General features: G+C 39.8%; 4 protein-coding genes and 1 non-coding gene across 7 annotated transcripts; 2 read left to right on the forward strand and 3 right to left on the reverse strand.

Annotated features, from left to right (window-relative positions):
* Positions 1 to 2,182: 2,182 nt before the first annotated feature.
* LOC116264371 (uncharacterized) lies at positions 2,183 to 9,561 on the reverse strand. Of its 3 annotated transcripts, none has more exons than XM_031644527.2 (9): positions 9,434 to 9,561; positions 9,139 to 9,261; positions 6,748 to 6,828; positions 6,517 to 6,605; positions 6,348 to 6,422; positions 5,636 to 5,694; positions 5,481 to 5,540; positions 4,429 to 4,623; positions 2,183 to 2,521 (listed from the first exon to the last, which is right to left on the reverse strand). In XM_031644527.2, exons 2-9 carry the CDS (start codon positions 9,259 to 9,261, stop codon positions 2,448 to 2,450), a joined length of 756 nt encoding a protein of 251 aa, XP_031500387.1. In that variant the 5' UTR covers positions 9,434 to 9,561; the 3' UTR covers positions 2,183 to 2,447. The 3 variants fall into 3 exon arrangements, with proteins under 3 accessions (XP_031500387.1, XP_031500388.1, XP_031500386.1); XM_031644528.2 differs by having other exon boundaries at positions 5,487 to 5,540; positions 9,139 to 9,284; XM_031644526.2 differs by having other exon boundaries at positions 9,139 to 9,284.
* Positions 9,562 to 11,938: 2,377 nt separating this feature from the next.
* On the forward strand, positions 11,939 to 16,207 carry LOC116264370 (5-formyltetrahydrofolate cyclo-ligase-like protein COG0212). The gene is made up of 6 exons (XM_031644525.1): positions 11,939 to 12,404; positions 12,675 to 12,765; positions 14,633 to 14,859; positions 15,020 to 15,095; positions 15,419 to 15,544; positions 15,706 to 16,207. The coding sequence occupies exons 1-6, from the start codon at positions 11,985 to 11,987 to the stop codon at positions 15,885 to 15,887; spliced, it is 1,122 nt and encodes a 373-aa protein (XP_031500385.1). The 5' UTR covers positions 11,939 to 11,984; the 3' UTR covers positions 15,888 to 16,207.
* A 562-nt stretch (positions 16,208 to 16,769) lies between these two features.
* TRNAN-GUU (transfer RNA asparagine (anticodon GUU)) lies at positions 16,770 to 16,843 on the reverse strand. The gene has a single exon. It is a non-coding gene; the product is annotated as a tRNA-Asn (tRNA).
* Positions 16,844 to 17,325: 482 nt separating this feature from the next.
* Positions 17,326 to 18,632, forward strand: LOC116264691 (probable CCR4-associated factor 1 homolog 6). Its single transcript, XM_031645038.2, has one exon. The coding sequence runs from the start codon at positions 17,350 to 17,352 to the stop codon at positions 18,421 to 18,423; it is 1,074 nt and encodes a 357-aa protein (XP_031500898.1). The 5' UTR covers positions 17,326 to 17,349; the 3' UTR covers positions 18,424 to 18,632.
* A 1,139-nt stretch (positions 18,633 to 19,771) lies between these two features.
* On the reverse strand, positions 19,772 to 23,891 carry LOC116264518 (probable CCR4-associated factor 1 homolog 6). Its single transcript, XM_031644795.2, has 2 exons — positions 22,958 to 23,891; positions 19,772 to 22,800 (listed from the first exon to the last, which is right to left on the reverse strand). Exon 2 carries the CDS (start codon positions 20,951 to 20,953, stop codon positions 20,093 to 20,095), a length of 861 nt encoding a protein of 286 aa, XP_031500655.1. The 5' UTR covers positions 20,954 to 22,800; positions 22,958 to 23,891; the 3' UTR covers positions 19,772 to 20,092.
* Positions 23,892 to 23,983: the final 92 nt, after the last annotated feature.

A 23,983-nucleotide genomic window follows, 5' to 3' on the forward strand; every position in this document is an offset into this window, starting at 1 on the left:
TTTTATTGGGTTTTGTAGCCAATTATCAGTGGCCATTTTATAATGATGTTTATTGCTCTGTTGTTGATTATTACAAGTTGTGGGCAGTCATGATATTATGTTAGACGTTCAAAAAGACATGCTTGTTCGTGAATTAATTCTCATAAGCACCACTTTTCCGGTAAGCATAAGAATTTAGACAAGGTTGTTTGGATGATAACCACAAAAAAAGCGTTCTCTTGCAAAAATTCGGTTCTGTAAAAACCTAATTTCTTGACTAATTTTTATATCCTGGTTTATACCAAAACAACGTTTTCTATTGAGAAAAAAAACCTGTGAAACAACAGAGCAATTCATGAACAGATATAAAACGTTGTAATAGAACAACCTTGTCAATGGTATAAAAATTTAGTTGGATGTTCATTGGGTTCTTTTTCAATTTCTCAGTAGAAAACGTTGCTTTGGTATAAACCAGGATATAAAAATTGATCTTTTGCCTCCAAAACAGTGTTCAGGTGTATGATGAGAATAACACCTTAGTGCTTACGCTTTTCCCAAAAAAAAAAAAAAAAAAAAAAAAAAAAAAAAAAAAAAAAAAAGAGAGAGAAAAAGCTAGTCCTCTCTCTCAAGATATACTGGGTGTTCAAACTCCAATGAAGATCCAACTAGATTTTCATCTTTGTAATATATATGATTCTGCTGCTTAACCTTTGGACGATTCTGTAATAAAAAAAAATGAAAAAAAAAAAAAAATCATAATTGGTCATTCACCTTCTTTCAAAAGTGTGCGCAAGTTAATGTATTCAAATGCATCTCCTCAGTCGCTAAGTGAGTCCTTTTAGTTCAGTTTAATCCGCCCATTATCAGTAAGACGAAAGAGAGCGCAGCGCCTTCATCTGTATACAGGACAGGATGGGCTGACCCCGTTCGATCTCCGGCTAGCCTCACCTTCCCTGGACAAGCCTCAAGCGACTGAATCTCTCAACCAGGTCACTCCGATGACCCCAAACTACCTCGATAGACAGATGGCTCTTCGCTGGCCACTCAAACCAAGTTTCAGAAGAAAAGATTGGGAGGAAAAAGAAAAAGCAATGGAGTCCGGACACTGCAAATGACCGAGACCGGCTTTGCTTGTCCTCCATCCTAGCTCTTAAATTACATTTAAGAATTTGAAAGGCACAAAAAGTTTTCGTTATCATACCCTAAAAAAACGTCATTCTATGAAAATTACTTTCAAAAAAATATTAAGGGGCATTTGGATGACACTCTGAAATGCTGTTTTGGAGGTAAAATCAAGTTTTGCCTCTTAAAAACTTGGATTTTTCAAAAGGGAGTGAAAACCCAGAATCCCCTTTGGTTTGAACTAGTTTTTGAAACTAATTAACAAAACTAAAACAATATTTTTTGTGAAAAATTTAGGAGGTCAATTTTAATCACACCCTTTCTAAAAGCATCATAGATTCAGTCTGGACCCACCCAAACATGCCTCAAACATCACTTTTGTGGCTAAACGACTTTGTTTCCAATAACAGCAAGGGCATCACTCACACAAGCCTGTAAACCAACATCTCTTCAATTCATCTTTAGAAATATGTCATTACTCAACCACATATAACAAATTCGCCTCTTATTAGAACTCAGAGGTTTAGCACAACAATTCAAAGCACATGAGTTCCAACTTTGAGAAATAAAAGGTAGGAGAAGAAACCAAGGGAGTCTATTAACTGCAGAGGAGAGAGACCAGGATTTACTCATTTTGCTCGTACTCAGCCTAAAAACAAATCAACTTGGAACAGAAACAGAGCCGAGATATATCTTCTCAATGCCATGCTTCAGTTTGTGATGGGAATTGTGAGGATCTGAATCAACTGAAAGTTAGGGCTGCAAAAGGTATCTAAAATCCTGATAATTCTAAAATGCGTCTTCCCTATATTAGACTTCATAGACTAACAGCTTGGAACCAAAATATCAAGAAGCCATAGTACGTCCCAGGTTATCAGTTGTGTCAAATCAAATCCAACAAGCTCATGGGCAGACCCTTTAGTCTTCTCCAGTTTCTTCCCACATTGCAGGACTAACAACACCTCAATCGTCATATCGTTCGAAATAACTTCAAAGGGAAAAACCTTTATCGAAATGATAAACATACGACTTAACCTGAACTGTCGATATGCCCTCCAGTATCCATATGAAGAAAGAACAATGAATTCCAAATAAAAGAATGTGCTGCTTATTATTCAGGGGAGAAAAACAATTGCATGATTGAACAAATTTCCCAAGGGGACACTTTATCTGCAATAAATAAGGAAACCCTACCTGTAAAAACATGGCTGCTCTCGGCAGAAAACAACAAAACAAATTACTAGGTCAGGAACTCTTCGGAGTAAGCAGAGCAAGCATCTAAATTCCCCAAAAACTCAAACAACTTCAGCACAAACTTCATGAAATTCATCTAAGTGGAAAATAACTCAGACAACCTCTTGGACCGGCCCTTCTGATCTCCTTTCCCTCCCACGAGTCCTTCCCCATCCACGTCCATTTCCTGTAACCAGTCACATGCATTCATATTTTCCCCAGACAAGAAATGACGCCACCAAGTAAACGGGTAACTAACATTGAAGAAAAGACGAGCAGAAAATGACATGAATCAATCAATCAGCCACTGGTTTTTTCAATACAACCCTGCCAACAATTCGGTCCTCAAGCTTTATTGAGAAAATTTGATATCAAAGGCACTGAGGAAAAGAAAAAGAGAGAGGAAGCCAGGCACCAGCTGCCACATTCATTTTGACCAAGTTCATTGAACAAATACTCCTAACGGAATTGGTCACAGATAGAGACATGAAGAACAAATGGGTCTTGCCATCAAGCATGTCCAAGATGCAGGATCAACGGGATACTTAAGTGAAGCTCAGTGTGGATCCAAAAGTTGCCAAGTCCACCATCTAAAAATACTTGTTTAATGTGTATGGCTTTAATTAAAGTGTCATGTTTCCCCGAACCTAGTACAAAATAATGATAGCAGACAAGGTTTCTCTCAAGAACTTAACATAGTCTGCACAACAACATATAATTACAGTCCATTGAAGAAGCGACATGGATGTCATTTGTTCTTGAATAATTTGTGTGATTATGACTTCCAGCTTTGTCTACTAATGTCATTTGATGTTTTAAAATTTTTATTTGATAGATGATGAAATATGACATGAAATGACAAGAGACCATAACAATATTACATAGAAATAAATTACATGCATGATAGTCTAAGCCAATTCACATATCGTTCCTCATACAAAGAGAGCTTAGTCTTAATGAACGTTTTAAGAGTAAGTTTTCATTTCATGACAGCCTCCAGATGTAGTTTAGGCAAAATCCATTGAAAAAGTTTTGACACGATCAAGGAACACAAAAAGAAAACAACTTATCTATTGCAACAGAAACAAGATTTTGGTAACCAGGAACCTACCCCGCACAATTAGCCTTATGGGCTTAATAATGAATTTAGCACCTCTTGGCACTGCAGAAACAGGAGAACCTTAACCATTCTCAATCACATGCATGACAATTCACATTTCTCGTATCATTTTTATAGTCTTTGCTTGTGGCAGAAAGAAAGAGTTAAGGCAGAGGGAAGTTTCGGGAGCAGAAAGGCCCCTGTCAAGGTGGACAAACTTCTGGAACAATGAACAATAATGGATTTTATGGAGAAAGAAAGGCCAGTAATGAAAAAATGTTTTGACACTATTTTTATAAGCAAGCATCCACATTCTACCACATGGCAGGTCTGGGGCCCAGCTCTTTCCAACTTATGGTCATTCCTCGTGGAACCACACCTTCTCCCAAGGGGAAAATGTTTCCCATGTGCTACCCATGTTGACAAGATTGTTTCAAAGAGAGAGCCGTTCATACAAAAAGCAACTGCTCTTTGAAACCAACTGCCTTCAGAGAATACACCTGAATTCCTTTTTATCATTAATCCAACAATAACTTCCCCACTTTCCAGCCTCCCAACACTTACAAAGACATATAACTCAACTATTTAGTTGCAGTATAAATTATAAGAGGCCACATAAATGAAGCATTTAATCAACATACGCAGTATAAATTATAAGAGGCCACATAAATAACGCATTTAATCAACATAGACTACAGAAAATGCATGTCCCAAAGGCATGGTAAAATGTAGGTCCCAAAACATTTAAGAGGCCCAGATATTTCAAAATTAGTCTTTGTGCTAGCATAGGAAACTTTTTAAGAAGTTCATGCATGGATAAACAAATCCCTGTCAGTGGATGGACCATCATGGAAATGTAGTCAATCTTACAAAGACAAGGCTCAAGTAAACGCAGCAAAACGGTCCAAACACTTTCCTGACCAAAGAGAGAACCAGGCTCTTATCCAAGACATGGTTAGACATTGCATAGTTGATGGAAAAAGAGATGTTCTCACCTCGCCCTTGTGATGGGCGTGGTTCTGATCCACCATTCCCATTATATCCTGATTCTGCCTGCATATTCCCACCACCATACCCTCTTCCCCCACGGAAATTGCGTCCTCGACCACGGCCTCTTCCTCTGGTGTATCCACGGCCACCCATGTCCCAATTTCCATTGCCATTATATTCACCCATTCCAGTAACATTACCTGCAATTTGTGCACCAGAATTAGATGATAACACTTATCAATTATCATACAAATAAAAATCCCTGCTACGCAAAAAAAGTTACATTCAACCATATAAAGAAAAACAGGACATGAAGATGTCCCTTTCCTTAAATAAAGAATGAACGGAACAATAGAAGCTACATCTTCTGCATATATGCCAAGGGAAGAAAAGCATGAAAAAATAAAATAAAGAAGACATCTTCGATGATGAGAAAGAGTTTTAATAGTCCATGCACCGTAAAGTATGGATAAAGTATAAACCAACTCAATAAATATGATTCAGTAATTGTAACAGCTTGTTCATTAACAAAGCAAGGAAGTGCCCACCATTTTTGCTACAGAAAGTCAAAAAACAATGTTTCTAAACAATGAAAACCTCCATAAAGGACCTGTCTTAAATAAAACCGGTAGACAATAGCAAATAAAATTAATTTGTCATCTGAAAGAATCAAAAACATAAATGCTAAAAAAACAAAATTTTTTAACCTCTCCATCATCCAGGTGGGTTTTCTGTTAGGCTTAAAAAAAATAACCAAATGTAGCCTTTCGACCTCAATGGACAATGAAGACAAATTTGCATGTCAACATGAAAAATGAAAAAGAACCATACTACACTTTTACATGAAAGATGTTGCCTTGGTTACATAGAAGAAATAAAATCAAAGGTGAATAAACATATGAAATATATAAAAACAGTAATTTAAATCTCTGCTTCATTAGTGAATAATTGCTGCAACTTTTGATATTCCAGAATATCTACCACCATTTTCTTAACAGAAAAATTTCTCCCATTACATGATTACTAGAATTCTCCATACAAAAAGTAACTGTAATACCTCTACCTCTACCCCTTCCACGACCACCACGTCCTCTACCACTTGCTTGTGGTGAATCTTCTGAAATCAGGGTAACAGGTAAGCATCTGTTAGGGGATGTGCATAAATGTGAACATTAATGTAAGCCATATGAAACAGGAAGCATATGTTACCACCTTCATTATCATAGGCTGTCAACTGTTTCACCTGATCAGCCGCTAAGGGTGGTTGGTAGCTGTATATGCAAAACAGAGGACATTGACCACAATAAATAAGACAAAAAAATATCATAAACATGCATATACATATGCACGTCTTCTTTTTGTGGCCAAGTGTGTCTGTGTGTGTGTGTGTGTGCGTCTGTGTGGGGTGGGGGGTGTTCAAGGAATATGTGGGTTAACTATATATGACAACTATGCATATTGATTATCAACTGTTGTATCAGCTTCATTTATAATTCAGAAAGTGTTGCATGTAAAATTACCTTCTTCAACATCAAAATACTAGTTGTCATCGCCATTTCGAAAAGATAAATTTGACGTAACATTTTGTGAACCATCAACCAAGTTGGTCAAATGGTCTATAACTAGTGTACAAAATGTCAAAATCCTCACATTTACTTGGTCCACATATTCCACAAACTATATATAATGTGGATTCCCTTCGGCTTCACTACAAGGATCACTGAATTTTTTTTCCAGGCACATCACTTATGAGCCAAAAAATTCCCTAATAGTCATGTTTTTAATCATGTAATTGATAAAACACAAGCAGATACCATGTTCAGTTAAACTAAAAAGCACGTGTCGCAACTGGCATGAATCATTACTTCTTGTATTCCCCTTTCCCAGATTAAAGCCCATCTTTGCAGATAAAGTTCTTGCTTACCCTGGGGATGATGTATCTAGCTCATTCTTCGATAAAGTTATTGTGATCATTGAAACATGCCTTGTAGTTTCAAGCCTGCAAGTTGAACATGCCCACCATTACCATTGTGTGTTTTACTATCAAGAAAAGAAGATCACCAGCAATTAATTCAACTAAAGAATGATCTTACGGAAGCAACCCTTCCTCCAAGGGTTCCCAAACATCAGTTATATCATTTGACCCAATTGAGGTGTTTTGATGGAGATCAGCTATCCTTCTCTAGAACAAGCAAAATTATGAACCCAAAAAAAAAAGTGAGTAATGGTAACATCATATCAAGAAATGAAAAAATAAGAACAGAACATATGCGACAAATGAAGAATAGACACACTACAATTCACATATCTGTATGCAATGTCACCTTTATTAACTCTGCAATCATCACAGTCTTGTTGATTGCTCTCCCCATGGCTTTAAGGACAATCTCTTTGGATCCTTTCTCCTAAAAGCCAGAAAACCCATTATATAATATGTAAAACAGGATCCATCGTAACCAGAAACTATATTAATCGGTCTTTGAAAACAAATGTACATCCTAACTGTGCTAAGAGACAGAAGAAATGAGAAAATTGATTTGCAGGGCTAAATAAAAGTGCTACCCATGATAACAGAAAATAACCAAAAAGAGTCTAAAGGAAGAACATTAGGTACTTCATTAAAATCAAATGGAAAAGAAGAACTGCAACTCTGAATACACTAGAACCAGAATTCACCGTATATGGGCCAGTTGTACAGCTACCCTTCATTAATCTAATGATTCTAACCTACTGTTAAACAATTTTAGAAGTTGAGCAAGGTTTCTCTTCAGATTGAGAATGAAAACACAAGATCTTTTAATAGGATGTGTAGTTCCAGTCATCCCTTGAGACCGATTATGGTGACTACTACAATAATCATCATATTTTGATGCTTTAGAGGGTCTGCATCAGCTACTGGAGACTGGAGAGTGCACCCACTCAGTTTGCCAAAAAGTGTAATCCACTTCACCGTGAGCATGCAGAAAAAATAAACAATATCCAACATCAGACCGGTGTGCCTTTGTGTAAGGATATAACAGGAAAAGTCAGGAAAAACAAAGATCCAAATCAAGAAAAAGCCAAAAAAAAAAAAGTCCAATGGCTTAGCTATATGGTTTAAATTTATTTAGGTGGACATCATGCGTTAATGAGCAACCAATACTTTCAATACTCTCATACAAATTACAACCTCCATTCAGGTGTTCCCTCCTTATCTAGCTCACATATCATTAAAACAAGCAGAGCTTTTCCATAGCGTGGTATTAAAATCATATTCTATTCTTCAAGTTCACAATCGCACCCAATCAGTGCAATCCAGCAAAGCTAGAAAATAGTTAATCACTGGAGTACATTCAATTTTTTAACCTTCTCAATCAAGCTCCTCAGACATAATTAAGACGATCTAACAGCTGGTAATAATTTATTTTTAAATATGTAAATCCTAGGGTCAGCAGTGTTGCTAAGTGCATTGCAACTGAAAAGGAGACAAAGCACTAAAGAGATTAGAGGTTGAGGTGGGAATCCAGAGGCTAGCTGGTTTCATAGACCAGTGAACAGTAGATAGATGTATATACACATAGGGATGCATTATTTCCAAACCCTTAGGCCCGTTTGGCCACAGTAACAAATTGTTCCTGTCCCATGAATCTGCCCCAAACATTAGGGTAGATTCATAGAACATTGTGTTGTCACAGTCCATGAATTCATCCAAATCTTTGAGGTAGATTCATGGGACAGTAGCAACTTGTTGCTGTTGCCAAACATGCTCTTAGAGAATGTGAAGTTGGCAATACATTTGAACAGTAACCTGCATCGAAGACAATTATTCAGATAAACAAATCAGTTTATTATCATGATAGTTCTCTCTAGCCACACATCTATGTAGATGAATAATTTTCAGATAATAAACATGTCATCCATATCAGAAAGCATACAAGAGCTGATCATTTTTCCGCTAAACATGTCACCTTTATGACATTATTGACTTTTCGATCTGTTACACTGTTGATCACTATGTCGCAGGTGAAGCAGACAGCAAAGGCACAGACTAAACATTCAGAAAGTAGAATAACTCGCACCACGAAGATATGGCAGGTTCAGTAACCATCTAAGATCAAGAAGCAAATGAAAGGACTTGGCAAGATATCCAGAACACATTTAGAGGGACTCATAAATTGCACCCTTACCTATCTATAAACAGATTACGTTACAGGCTTTCACCTTTCAAAACATTTTTTGCTGTACCAAATTCATCTTGTGAACTTTGTATCAATGTTAACCATGAAAATGTTTTACATAACATAGCTTTTCAAAGTTTCAATCCCCAGCAAGAGATAGCAAATTCTAGCAAGTCAACAATGCTTAACATTCGTATAACATTCAATCAAACCCAAATGAAAATCGACTCCATATACACATCACGTTAAAGGAACGGCCAGAAACAACATGAGCAATTTCACCGACAATAAGCATCCACGTAAACAAACTGGCATCAACAGATATTCCCGAATCAATAACAGCGTGTAAAACCAGAAACTTTTTAGGCCAACAAGTATTCAACATCAAGGCTTCGGAAAGGCATGATGGTCGGCAATACATATAGGCACAGAAGTCAGAACATCATGAAGAGAACTGAAACAAAATGAGTAAGAAACAATGCAGGACTACCAGGGGGTAAAAAAAAACATGCTTGTAAGGAGATTGAGAAGAGATACAAGGATGACAAGCTAGGCTACCTGGAACAGAGTGGTGGCGTAGGTGATGTAGTTCCTAACCCTCCCTTGAGTGGTGATCCTTATTTCATTCTCGTTTATGGGCGTCTCATCCCTCGGCTTCTCCACCCTCTGGTACCGATCCATCTGCTCCCAAGGATTTGTCAAAGCTTAACCCGATCAGCAAAACAAGCAAACAGGAGAACACCAACAACAAATGTCAATATGTCTCTCCACTAGGATTCTCCACCGCCGAAAAAACAAGAACAAGAAGAAGCAGAAGAAAAAGTAGAAGAAGAAGAGGTCAATATGAACGAACCAGATCAAACGCCAAACCGTCAATAGCGCTAGATAAACGGCCGCTCTCTCCCTCTCGCTCGCCTTCTCCCCCTCTCTCTCTCTCTCTCTCTCTCTATAACTCGAGCGCGCGCGAGGGAACCCTCCTTTTAACTTAGACCGCCATAGGCTACGCTAAGATGCTTATTCAGATGGGGGAATAAAGTTTACCGTGTCAGTTATGGTGCCTACCCTAAAATATTACATCATATGTTAAAAAAAGAAAATCTTTTGCAAAATAAATGGCTTTAGAGTGGAGGAGTTGCATGAATTGATTGACAATAAAATTGAGAGGTAAAAGAAAAAAATCAACCAGGAGAATTATATTTCTCTCATTGAATGTACGCCACCGGATTAAATGCGAGCTAGAGATAGGTCATCATAGTTCAATGGTTTGGAATTGGATTGGACATAGTGATGGCACATCTAATAATCAAACATTGTTTAATTTTTACTCAAAATTAGATTGGGTTTTGAATGTAAAAATTATAAAACTGTTTATTTTGATGGATTTAATAAAAAATCCATGTTGTTAAGAGAAATTTTCATCGAGCTACTTTTGTAATACACCAAAAGCTTCGTATTGCATCTAGAATTTAGTAGTCGAGCTATTTGTTAGTTGGGGTGGGCCATTTACCCACACCAGCTCGTCAAAAATTGCATTTCATGTTGCAATGCCCACACCAAATTTGTGTCACTAGTGCATGCCCTACGGCTAAAAAAATCATAACACCACCACTAAAATTGTGAAGAACTTTAAGAAAGGTTGTTAAGTGTTTAGACACCAATTTCTTAAGCTTTTGGAGTTTGAATTGAAATTGCTGGTTAGGATTCATAAGTCAAGTCGTTACAATGATATCAAAACTAATTCAATGCTCTAACATGAGGTCATACACAGACGAACGTATGTGTTTAAGATTGTGGATTGTAATTCCAAAAGTTTAGTCATTACGAATAATCTTAAGAGACTTATAAAGAATGTTGTTAAATGATTATTGTGGTTCTTTTTTTTTAACTAAAAGCAAAACTGTTAGAAGACAAGTTGAAATCCACCAACAAGATCGTTACAACTTATTGCTTGGGAGACTTATAAAGAGTGTTGTTAAATGATTAATCATCGTGGTTCTTTATATATATATATATATATATATATATATAATTAAAACCAAACTTGTTAGAAGACAAGTTAAAATCCACCAACGGGATCCTTACAACTTATTGTTGAACAGACTTACAATGAGTGTTGTTAAATCCTGGTTTTTTTTTTTTTTGAACTAAAACCAAAACTGTTAGAAGACAAGTTGAAGTCCGCCAACAGGATTGTTACAACTTATTGCCTTAAATTGTTCTGAGAATTGTATTAAGAGATAAACTCAACCACGCATAGGGTCAAATCTTTTTGTATGAACGTGTTAGCGGGACCCGTATTTAGAGATTTAAGTAGTTTCGATTCGAATAACCTTAAAATATTTTTATATCACATATGATACAGTTTGGTACAGCCGAAAGAGTAAAAAAAAACACACACAAAGTTCAAATGTTATCATAGCCATCATTCTACCCATGAGGACTGGTTTGGGCCCTAGCCCTACCTCAATTTTTTTTAAAATTATATGTAAATTTTAAAAAAATCAATTATTTTATATAAAAATTTTGAAAATGATATTTCAGTCCTAATCAAAATTTAAAAACTTTAATTGAGTCCGTCTCATAAAAAATGTATCAAGATTCACAATTTAAGAAATTCAACTCAATTGGATCTCCCATCATGGGACTTAGATTCAAACCTCGGGTACAGAATTAGAATTTGAATGGGAAGTGGGGTTGAATGTGCAAAGTATCACATTCCTCTATATGCACACTTTTGCTTTTGCTTTTGCTTTCAATTGTTCTTTTCTTTCTTCATCATGTCATGCTGCACTTGTTCATTTTAACAATGCACAACAGTCTCATGAAAGATATTTCAAAAACTTATTGGGCATTATTTGGATATCCTCATCTAACTATATTTTAATTTGGGTGACCAACCTAACACCTTATTTTTTTTATGAATATCTTGAGGGGGATTGGGTTTTTTTATAAGAAACCCGATTTTGTTAAAACTATGGTTTATTCAAATTCAGTTTTGATGATACTTAAACACTTAAAAACTGTTTTTAGATGTCATCTAAACGAAATTTATACTTTTATAATAAATCTTAGTTGAGTTTGCTTAGCGAGAGGATCTCAATCCACCTAACTGCGGAATTGAACTTAAGACTTTCGTATTGAACAAAATATATGCACGATGTGTTTATAACGCCTAGTCGAAAAGAAAAATTAACAAAAGTTTAGTCGCATTATTGAAATATTTTGGTTGCTCTACGTATCTTTTGCTAGATGAGCTCGTTGGCCGCGCCATGGCCGAGCATACTCGACTCGATCATGAACACAAAGTCACGGCTCGGGTCGATCATGAGATTGAAGACTACGGGGAAAGACGCAGCTCGGGAAGAAAAGGTCCGGCAAAAAAGGGCGGGCCAAATCGCAACGGAATGGACGCGTGTCGATCACGACTCGCGTGCGCTATCCCCGCGAGGGGAAGGCGAACTCCCGTCGAGAGTCCGCCGGCGGCCGGACGTCTGTCTCTGCGCATAATTCCAGCAAGTCTACGCCTGGCTGGGCTGGCCCGCCTCTGTGGAGCGACGGGTGGTGGGGTTGAGCCGTTCGACGCAGCCTCCTTCGAGGCGGAACGCCTGCGTCTCGACGCCGAGGCACGGCGGTCGATGGCCGAAGTTTCTTCACGGGTGGCGGCGGAGGAAGGGGCGGTGGACGGCGAGGACCCTAGGGCGTGGAAATGGAGGATTAGGAAGAGGATTTGGGATCTAATGGAGAGGGAGAACATCGCTCGGGACCCTCGGCCAGTCCATCATCGCATACCGAACTTCGCGGGAGCGGCTACGGCCGCGAGCATGGTGAGCTAGAGTTCCTCCTTTTTGCTTCTTCTTCTTCTTCTTCTTTTTTTTTCCCCAACAATGTGGCGACGCTTGCGTCCCCGTAGTATAAATATGCTTCGGCATTGGTTCATCTGAGGGGTATTCCTATATATCTCAGTCATTAGGTGACATATAATTCCTATATCCCTGACATGTATAATAGGTATCCCAGTGTCAGGTAAGTTTTTAGTGGCCGCCCTTCCTTTTTCTTTCATGGGGAAATTATTTATTGACTCTTTAGCGCAATAGATGGCGGAACTGGACGAATTCAGAAGAGCGGGTTGTGTAAAAGTAAATCCAGACTCGCCTCAGAAACAAGTGCGTTTTCTTACACTTTCAGGTAAGCAGAAGGGTGTCAAAATTTTGAAGTTTATGGCTGCATTGTGATTTACTCTGTAGAATTGTTTATCCTTCGTGGCGTTGTCGGATTTTGAAATGTTGGTGGAATCGTGTTTGGCATTTCTGTAGAAATTACTTGATTGCTCAGGGTATTGACAATGATAATGTGTTTGGCTTTGACCGAATTCAGTGGGATGGGAGTCCAATTTCATGGAGTTTTACTGAACCCTTTGGCCATTTTGTACGATGGGTTTTGTATAAAGCAAAGGAGAACTGCTGAGCATTCACAGGAGGCTATTGCTATTACAATTTACAACATCATTGTCCTTAGGCTTCGGAGTTTGTATATAGGTTTACGACATAGTGCTTATCAGGACGTTACTATGAAGTATGAACAAGCAAAGTATTACTTTTGCACTTTTCTTACTGGATTACATGGTATAAAACATAAACGCATTTACAATGCTTATTTTGTTGCCGGAATACTTTGCATTAAGCATGCCAGAGTTAAGGTTCAGTTGCATGACCATTTCCAAATAGGCTTTTCGAATTGCATCTACCTATAGATTTTTAAGTAGGGTACACTTATATAGTTATATAGATACATTTCTATATATTAATATAAATAATATATATATACATATATATATATATATATAGATATATCAAAATCGGTTTCATGCTTTCATATTTTGCTTTTTTTTTTTCACAAATGTTCCATAATTCATTTATATGATTGCTGCTCTGCTAAAACCTTCACAAGGAAAGGTACATGGTGTTGTCTGTAACGCTTCTTCCCTCCTCTCTCATCACCGTGGCACCTATAGGGAACATGTGGTGTTCGTATACTTCCATATGAATGTCTATGTGCACACTCCTGTAAACCAAGAAACTATCCATTTCTGCAGTCTACAAAAAAATTGACATTTAGGGCTCACAAGTAATATTAGATTTTGGAGATTTACATAAAAATGATTTGTTATATTCTAAATTTCTAGTTTTGCCAAACAGAAAAGGTAGTGCATCTTATTTATCTTTATTGTCTAAAAGTAGAAAAACCTTAGCATCTCACGTATCTTTTTATAGTTACTTTTTCCTTTAAATCATTTTCAAAGTGCAATGTGTTCTTTTACATGCCATACGCAAATGTAGATACTATGTTATATAGATAAAGACCAGGTTACTTTTTCCAGGTAAAGGAAGAATCTTATTCATAGAAAACAAGCTACATAAACAAGTTTTTGCACACTTCTATTAGCCATAATTTTTTGTACAATATGCACAAACATGCATGCCTATTAACTGAAGTTTGTGCATCATGCTTAGTAGCATATGTGTGCCTAGCTTTTTCTGTAGGATTACATACTGATAAAATTTGTATGAATGCACTAAAGTAGTTGAATGATAGTAGCTTACCAGTACATGGTATTACGTGTGCAACTTTCCATATCATCTGTTGCTGCTAGCTCTTGGACCCTGACAGGTGTGGAAGTGTTGAGTGTTTCCTATATTAGAAACCTAACCAAATGGCTGCTAATATTGGCAGAAGTGACTATCGTGTATGATCTCTCTGTTTCTTTCTCTCATATATATCTGTCGTGCAGCTGCACGTGTATGCATGTGGTGCTTGTGGGTGCTGTTGGCTTCTCACATTGTATTTTCTGTGGCTCAGTTCAAAATATTTTGAGTTCATTCATTCTTTACTTTTTTGTGTTTTTTTTTTTTGGTGATTCTCCAGCTAACAGCAAAGGAAACACTGCATTTGCTCTTGTCTTAGTCTTTCACTTTCAGTGCTGTCTTATGGAAGTTCAATCTTATCATGAGATGTAATATCCACATTCTTACTGGACTTTATTGGGAGATTATAGGTGGTAAGAAGTTGTTGACACCTCAGCCACGATTGAGGACTGGCTTTTTCTCAATTTTGGATGCTGGGATGGTTGCTTCTGGTGCTATTAATGAAGCTTGTACTTCTGTAGGAGTTGCCAAATATGGTAGGGCCATTGGTTTGGATGAAAAGTTAAAGGTGGACCTTATTGTGATTGGTTCTGTTGCAGTTGATCCAAAGACAGGGGCACGTCTTGGAAAGGGAGAGGTATGATTCAATCTTCCTTTTTTTTTTTTTGGAAAGTAATACAGTTTTTCTTTTCTCCTCTTTCAGATCATTGTGAAACTGTCCTTTTATTTTGTAAACGTCTGAAATCAAATACATTTTTTTATTGTCTATGCTGAGACTATCATTAAAAGAAATGCAGGGTTTTGCAGAACTTGAATATGGTATGTTGCGTTATATGGGAGCAATAGATGATTCGACCATGATTATCACATCTGGTAATTTTTGGACTCTTGGATCATCAGTACTTCCAGTTTGACATACTGCATTTGCATCTAATAAATCATTAGGGTGTAGCTGTAGTCTTAGGCAGCAAGCAAGGTTTTCTGTTTAGAACATTTTTCAGTTTTGCTTAATGGCAAATGCTGGAGACAGCTACATCCTTTGTTGCCTTCCATTGCCACTGAGAATCTTTGTTATTCAGATTGCATTAGGCATCAATGTGGCTGATTTGCATTGGTCTGTAGGTTAGAGATTAATGTGTCTACCATCTAATAATAATATTCATGTATGTAACTATGTGATAATATTACATCTGCAGTACATGACAAACAACTGGTGGATGATATTCCAGTGGAAAAGCTCCTGGTCCATGATGTTCCAGTTGACATCGTCTGCACACCAACTCAGATAATTTACACTAACACAACAATCCCGAAACCACAAGGTTTGCAAATATATTCAGCACTATATCTCGGCCTGCCACATCAAATGTACTGATTGCATGTGCTTCGGTTTTATGAGATTATCTCTTTGCTAATTCTGCAATTATTAGTAAATTGTCACCTGTTTAGCTTTTGACGTTTGAGCTTATTGCAAATGTGGCAGGCATTTATTGGGAAAAATTGTCTCCCGAGAAGCTTGGACAGATTTGCATCCTTCGAGAATTAAAGAGTCGAATTGAACAAGAGACGGGGCAGAAACTTCCCTGTGGACCTTCTGAGAAACTCCCTCCCACAGCTCAAAGGGCTCAAAGGAATCGAAGGTACCAGAGGAGAAACCAGAAGTAGGTGTTGATAAGATCGGAACTTGTTTAGGTGGTCGTAGAAATGTGCATTGCTAGTTAAGGATCACAGGGAATCATGTACTCTACCCTTTCACTGAAGACTTAGTTCCTATTGGCTATTAGAGATTGTGTACCATCTTGAAACTGAGAATTCTAATGGGGAACTTTGTAGATATGGCCATACGTGCCTTCGAGGAATGGATGTGGTGCCGCTAAGACTATGGACCAGATCATGGCAGTTCTAGATGAACTCGTCCCATATCATGATGTGGTTGTAACAGATTTGGTAGAATAAAAAAAGCAACTTATTTACTTGTTCCAAAATGCTGGTTAAGGATTTGACTGGAGAAGAAACATGTCACATTAGGATCAGGCTTTCGATGCCGTGTATGTTCTCTTTTACTGGCATGACACGGTTACTTCAAATTTACATTGGATAAAAAGCCTTTTCCGTCCGAATATGTAAGGCTGGCTGTATCCTACCAGGTTTAAGTGAGACCACGGCTGGTGAATATATATTATGTTCTCAATATAATCGTAAGTGCCAGATTACTTAATGGGCTCGCTCCTATGGCTTTTATGAGATACGGTGCGCTTCGACTCACAGAGGAAGTTGTGTCCTCTTGGTTAACCCCCACTTCATTAACTTGTCTCTAAGCGCACCGGTGTTCGGCCCGGACAGTAGGTTGGTTTGTCTTCATCCGGGTCGAGATCACCATTGGATCCTCATCTTAAAAAATGAAGTGTTTGCATTCATAAACGACAATGTAATGTAGTAGGTTCGTTCGTCTTGAACCCGGCCGACATCACCATTGGGTCCTTCGAAAATCATAAAAGGTGAAATTTCATCCCATAAACGAAAAATTTCATAACGAGAAAATATAACCGCTAGAGGAAGGGCTTGAACCTTCGACCTTGTGGTTAACAGCCACACGCTCTAACCAACTGAGCTACTCCAGCTCCCATGTTTAGGGACCATCTAGCGATTTACAATTTCGTGACAGCTCCACCATCGACTGGTTTCCACCAATCCACTGTATCATCAAAACACAACCATGTATGTTGTGCCTAATTTGCGAAAATGATTTTGCCTGTAACCTTCCTGGCTCTGGCCTGTTCTTAGCGAGTCCCAATCATGCCTTACCAGGATTAATGATATGTAAAAATTATGTACGTTTCCTATGTTGGGAACTTGTAGATTTCCCCACTTTCGTCAAAACTCGATTTTCCAGTCCCCATGTCAGGTTCCATTGAGACATTCCATAGATGATGATCTTGTCCAATAATTAAAGCCTACAAAAGTGTTTTCAGTACTTGTTCATCAAAATACATTATTTAAAATTAAAATTTTGAGCAGTTCACCCCCTAAGTTTTTTGTGCAATCTTAGACGTCCATACGCAGCTTCACAAAAAAGATGACTGTAAACTAGACTAAAATTTTATTTTCGGTAATTAATGGTAAATACATGCAGATATTAAAAGCATCAATTATCAAGATCCTGGTGGGCAGGTGTGTGTATATATGTTTGTTGGTGTGCAAAGAAGAGCCATACGAACCGATCTTAGTGCAATTGAAATCACAAGCTCTCTCTCTCTCAAGCCTACCCTTCTCCGAGTTCTTGCTCATTCTTGGCCCAGCCTTAGTTTCTTGCTCATTCTTGGGGAAGTTCATCTTCGCCATGATCAACTTTGATGTCCTCGTAAAACACGTCTGGGAAGACAACTTCGACGAGGAGATGAGCATCATTAGGAACAGCGTCGTCACCAACTACCCCGTCATCTCTCTGGCCACCCATTTTCCGTCCGGCGCCGACAGAGTCCCCACCGGGACTGTCTGGGGAGACCCGGCCGCCAACTACTCGGCACTCCTCGGGACGACGGAGAGAATGGCGAAGTTGACGCAGGTAGGTCTAGCCTTCTCCGACCAGAATGGGCATCTGCCTTGCTGCGGCGAGACCGGGAGGCCCTGCGTGTGGGAGTTCAGCCTCACGCCGCCCGGCGAAGCAGCCGATCCCGATAGGGAGGAGGACCTTTCGAAGGGGTCAGGCGGCGGAGTCAGAGCCAAGAAAGGGATCAACCCTTGGAGCCTGGCCGCCGATCTCTGGCGCTGCAACTTGCTCATGAACGACAACGTCAGCTGGGTGGTGTTCAAAGGCGGGTTGGACTTCGTAGCGCTGCTCAGGTGGGCGAGACTCAGCGTTCAGGGCTTGCCCGCTGAGCTCGACGAATTCCTGAGGCTGCAGCGCCTCTACTTCCCGGTGTGCCACGACATGGCAGCGGCGTTTAGCTTCCACCCCCTTCTCGGCGACGATGGGACGATCCACGTCTTGGCCCGCTCCTTGTGCGTGCGAATGGAGGAAATGCCTCCTAGCCGGGCGGCCTCCGACTGCCTGCTGGCCCTCTACCTCTTCATCACCATGAAGAGTCTGCCCTTTGGCTTTTATCTGCTGAAGCACAAGTTGAACGCGGTGTTTGGCCTCACCGCCGAAGAAGAAGCTGATTACGACCTGCCTACGCTTAGCAATATGTCTCTGGTTTGATGCCTAGGCTCGTGTACAAGTGCCTTCTCTTGGCCCATCGACTTCGGTGCTTCTGCTAGTTCGCTTTCGATTTCTTTAGAACGGCTTCCTTGATAATGGAGGTTGTGCGATTTATCGTTGTTTTTACGTGTTCATCCACTGCTTCTTAGTTTCTTTCTTGGTCGAATTTGAGATCTTGTCTATATTTGCAAGTATCGTAATAAAAGGTCTTGATGACAATCTTTGCCTAACTTGACTTAGTTGTATCTCTTGGAAATATTTGTCTTTCTAAACTTCCGGGTGAGGAGCTTAGACAGAGTCTTTCCTCTAATTTCATTTTTTTTTTCCCTTTTTGCCGCTCCTTTAATTTTATTTTAGCCTCATTTCAAGTTGTTTGGACAAACAGTCGATTCAGGTGCAAAATCCTGTTCTGCATATGCATTCGAATCGGAGACCAGAACCAATTCAACCGATAATTCAATTGGGACATAACTAGACATTAACGCATGTGAGGAGATGGTTGGAAGCAGTACTATTATCTTGTATAAAAATTTAACTGCAATTGAAATACTGATAAATGTACGTTAATTAGCAATATAGTATATATTTTGAGGCTATAGACAGACAATCATATCCAAATACGTATGTAATTTGATCTCTCCAAATATGACTTCCACATGCCATGCGTATCCTCCTACATATCCTAGAGTTGTTTTTGATGAACCTAACTATACATATGAACCTGCTTTGTATAGTGAAATAGGCTTTCAAAAATTTGATCACGAAAATCCGACGTTCAGGTTACGAGTCAAGAAATATGCATGCTGTCATACATTAATCTGGCGTTCAGCTAGGCTTGCTTCTTCACTTTTTGAAAGAAATTGAGATCAAGCTTCAGCAGCCATCCGTAATTTTTGTTTCATTACTTAATTATATATTTAATTTGCCCATATCTCTTTCAAAATTGACAAGAAAACCTCTAGGATTCAGGGCAAGCTTCACATATATCTGGTGGATTTGACAATGAAATATCACACGCTAAAATGTGAATTTATATTCGACTGTTCTTTGACTTGCTTTCGTGCAGAATCTAAGATATATATTAGTGCTAATTAAGTTGCATAGCTCCGCTTCAATTGCACTTGAAAGTCCATCCAAGAGAATACTGAGTCTAGCCACGTTTTCCGATTGAACTATCATTTGATTTTGTTCTGGTCTCAGACTCGAAAGCGTATGCAGAACAGGATTCAGCAGAATCAGCATCTCAATCGACATGCGCCAACTCATCAACTACTCGTTCTAATAACTTGAAATCAGGTTAAAAGAGAATCGAAAAAGCAACAACAGAATAAATTAAAGGAATGAAAAGGAAAGAAGGCTGCTAGCGAGGCCGGCCAGTTAGAGAGACAATATGATCCCGAAAAGGTACAGCTAAATCAGGTTGCGAAAATAATTGTCTTCAAGATCTTTTAATACGAGAAATGCAGAAAGCAAAGTAGGCAAGGTCTCAAACTACGCTTTAAATTCGACCAAGAAAGAAACGAACAAGCTGTGTATGAACACGTAAAAACAACGATAAATCGCACTACCACCATTATCAAGGAAGTCCTTCTGAAGAAATCGAAAGCGAATTAGCAGAAGCACCAAAATCGATGGGCCAGGATAAGGCACTTGTACACGAGCCTAGGCATCAAACCAGAGATATATTGCCAAGCGTAGGAAGGGCGTAATCAGCTTCTTCTCCGGCGGTGAGGCCAAACACCACGTTCACCTTGTGCTTCAGCATATAAAAGCCCAAGGGCAGACGCTTCATGGTGGTGAAGAGGTACAGGGCCAGCAGGCTGTCGGAGGCCGGCCGGCTAGGAGGCATCTCCTCCATTCGCACGCACAAGGAGCGGGCCAAGACGTGGATCGTCCCATCGTCGCCGAGAACGGAGTGGAACCCCAATGCCGCCGCCACGTCGTGGCACACCGGGAAGTAGAGACGCTGCAGCCTCAGGAATTCGTCGAGCTCAGTAGGCATGCCCTCAACGCTGAGTCTTGCCCACCTGAGCAGCGCCACGAAGTCCAATCCTCCTTTGAACACCACCCAGATGACGTTGTCGTTCATGAGCAAGTTGCAGCGCCAGAGATCGGCGGCCAGGCGCCAAGGGTTGATCCCTTTCTTGGTTCCGACTCCGCCGCCTGACCCCTTCGAAAGGCCCTCCTTCCTATCGGGATCGGCTGCTTCGTCGGCCGGTGTAAGGTTGAACTCCCACACCCAGGGCCTCCCGGTCTCGCTGCAGCAAGGCAGCTCCCCTTTCTGGTCGGAGAAGGCTAGACCCACCTGCGTCAACTTTTCCATCCTCTCCATCGTCTCGAGAAGTACCGAGTAGTTGGCGGCCGAGTCTCCCCAGAGAATCCCGGTGGGGACTCTGTCGGCGCAGGAAGAAAAACGGGTTGCCAGAGAGACGACGGGGTGGTTGGTGACGACGCTGTTCCTGATGATGCTCATCTCCTCGTCGAAGTTGTCTTCCCAGACGTGTCTCGTGAGTATGTCATAGTTGATCATGGCGAAGATGAACGCCGCCAAGAATGAGCAAGAAGGCCAAGAAACGACGGCTGAGCCAAGGATGAGCAAGAAGGCCAAGAAACAGAGACAGAGAGAAGAGAGAGCGTTAAGCTTGTGTGTATATATATATATATATATATACTGGATGGACCGGTCGTTTGAACGGGTCTCTGATGGTAAAAGTGCAAAGGACCAAGCTCCACAGTTATATCTGTAACGAACATTCAACTTCTACCATCATATAAAACACGAGCGGACAGTACCAAACTCAATACAGTTACAGAAGCCTAGCTGAACTTGATCAAAGCACAAAGCACAAATATTTCTTGGAAAAGCTAAATGACAACAACAATTCCTAAGCTCAAACTGATACCCATAGTGTCATTCTAAAAATTCGTTTGCGTAGTCTGATCTCCACGGTCCGATCTCGTTTCCGATTATTATTACTGATTAACAATCGAAGCGCTACAAGCATGGATGCACTGGCGAGAATCAATCATGAGGAAACTGTCATGTCTACACAAGAAGCAAGCCATGGCATCTGCCTCTGCTATCCACTTGGATCAATAGGAACTACTCTGGTCCCATCCCTCATCTGAAAGATGGTGTTTGGAATTGCGGGGTTGATGGGGCGATGGATGGTTGTAGCGACGGCCATGGTGTTGGTGCTTGTCAAAATGGCGCGGATGTGGACGGCCATGCTTATGATGGGGAGTCATGAGCAGGCTCCTTCCTCCCTCTGCAGAGTGCAGGAATAGCGCAACTGCTAGGATGACGGCAAACAGCAGCTTCGCAACTCTCATCTTTTTCAGAGTTCAAATAGAACTTGGGTTTGTGAAATATGTGAATGGCTGTATGTCTTCTTATAATGAAATTCTTACACCCAAAGCTTTGATGCACCAACCAGAGCCCTCACATCTAATGGACGAATAAACATTTAATCTGAAGAGGGTAACCTACCCCAACACCCCGTTCTTAACTTCTCTCTCTCTCTCTCTCTTTCTCTCTCTCTATATATATATATACCGAAACACGCTTGCACACAGAAGAAATGGAGTTGGTAATTGGCTTGTTCTTTGATTGTCAGGTGGAACAGAAAATATCGTTATTTAGGATCAAGTAGATAGGTCGTCAACTGCACCAATCTTCTAAATCAGATTTTGACGAAAGCGTTTTAGGTGTAGAAACACAACCGATTTGCACACCAATCGTTCTAGTTAGTTCCAAAATGCTTTCTGCTTTTTCCTTTACTATGATTCCATTTGGTGTTCTACAACTAGAGTAGGATCAAGCTCCGGTATGGTCCTGATTGAGAGGATTCTCCATGCGTAACGTGAAGCGAATGTGGACAATATCAGACTGGCATGAACAGGTATCGAAAAGGCAGTTACGCCAGTAGATTGTTAACCTTCTGCTCACCAAGAAAATTTGGTATGCCCAAAAGCTTAGACACTTCTCTGGCTCAGACTGATTATTGGTTGCCTCCAACAGGCCAGGCAGAGTAGTTCTCTTCACAAGATCTGGCATCTTTACTGCTCATAGGCTTGTATAAACCTAATTTTTCTCCAGACACCCTCTCACTTCTGGCCCAACCACAGCCAGATCTGCCCCGAGTACATGAAGCTCGATGTATATCCAACATGTGCATGTGCAGCTCACCAAGTTCACTGACATCATTTTTCGAAACCCATAGCAGTTTCTGTACCCTATCGAAGGTTGCAGCCAATGACAACTTGAGATGAGGACTTAAAGCATTAAAAAGGAAAGGAAGGAGAGAAGAAGAGTGAACTGCAGCGTGTAAATCTACAAGAGTCCTTCTGGATGAGCAGAAATCTAGACAAAGGGACCTACAAAAGAGCAAAATGGTAAAAGGATCACAAATTTATCAGGGAAATTGTTTATCCTTTATCATGCTCTTTCTTAAAAGAGAAACTTTCACACTAACTTGACAATATGTTGAATAATTATGAAAATGCATAATAATGATAGGAGTCTGAAATTTACTCGGCTACTCATGCCCTTTTTCAAAGGCGGCGGAATGCAGCTCCTTGAACTGGCAAGGGCAACTGAACTACTTCTGCATATTATTTTCCTAAGACAAGGGCAACGGCAAGGGGTCGTTAGTAATTTCTGAATTTACAAAAAGATGCTGGTGAAACGGTCTTTTGTGACTGACAAGGAAACCGAGGTAAACAAGGAAGCCGGGGTAAACTCTCAGTAATTTAGGAATCGCCATCGCCATGGATTGAACTCTTCACCTCCTCCAAGGGCGGTTGTGGTGGTATGGCTGTGGAGGTAAAGTAATGCAAAGATGAGGCAGGCAAGGCGTAATTGAATCCATTTGGCTTATATATAGGTCAAAAAGACACTTCATTGAAAGGTTGGATTTATTTCGCTAGTGCACCACTACTTAATACTGACTGTTTTAGAGGAAAATGCGTGTTTTTTAATATTTCGACATATATCGTGCATTTGTGATGCCTTACTATGTTGTGCCTACCAGGTCTGGCTACAAGTGCTCCTCAAGAAACCCACAGGCAATAACCAAGAAAACTGAAAACACGTTCAAATTGACAATATTTTGGACCGACCCGTCAATAACCTTAAAAGCACATGTTTGCTTGGATTCATAAAGAATAGTATATAATTAAACCAACATTTGATTATTGAATTTAAGAAAATAAAGCCTAACGTTTTCTTAAGAAATATATACGTACATATTCTACAAGCATGCGTCCAACTCAAGGAATAAAGCAAGCCCACTTATTTTTTTTTTTTGAGGAAATGTCATCCTTAACAAGGTTGCGACTGATTGCAAGAAAAAACAAAAACAAACAAACGAAAAGAAATGACAAACAAAAACAATAGGTTCCCTCCTGAACAAGTTCCTGGCTTTACTAATTGGGACAACAACAGAAAAAAAGGTAATCAGTTCCACCACAAGCATGACATTACACGGTCGATAAAAGTCCCGAATTCTCACAGCTAGATTCGTGGATTCCATTAATTGATGCCAAAGAAACCAGAGCC

Source organism: Nymphaea colorata, chromosome 11, assembly GCF_008831285.2.
Source record: "Nymphaea colorata isolate Beijing-Zhang1983 chromosome 11, ASM883128v2, whole genome shotgun sequence".
Classification (NCBI taxonomy): Eukaryota; Viridiplantae; Streptophyta; class Magnoliopsida; order Nymphaeales; family Nymphaeaceae; genus Nymphaea; species Nymphaea colorata.

Coding starts and splice junctions, on each gene's coding strand:
- LOC116264371 (XM_031644527.2), bottom strand. CDS start 9,261: ATGGATCGGTACCAGAGGGTGGAGAAGCCGAGGGATGAGACGCCCATA. Junction 6,606..6,747: donor TGATTGCAGAGTTAATAAAG/GTGACATTGCAT, acceptor TGCTTGTTCTAG/AGAAGGATAGCTGATCTCCA. Junction 5,541..5,635: donor GACAGCCTATGATAATGAAG/GTGGTAACATAT, acceptor CCCTGATTTCAG/AAGATTCACCACAAGCAAGT.
- LOC116264370 (XM_031644525.1), top strand. CDS start 11,985: ATGGACGCGTGTCGATCACGACTCGCGTGCGCTATCCCCGCGAGGGGA. Junction 12,405..12,674: donor CGGCTACGGCCGCGAGCATG/GTGAGCTAGAGT, acceptor TTAGCGCAATAG/ATGGCGGAACTGGACGAATT. Junction 12,766..14,632: donor GCGTTTTCTTACACTTTCAG/GTAAGCAGAAGG, acceptor GGGAGATTATAG/GTGGTAAGAAGTTGTTGACA.
- LOC116264691 (XM_031645038.2), top strand. CDS start 17,350: ATGCAGATATTAAAAGCATCAATTATCAAGATCCTGGTGGGCAGGTGT.
- LOC116264518 (XM_031644795.2), bottom strand. CDS start 20,953: ATGATCAACTATGACATACTCACGAGACACGTCTGGGAAGACAACTTC.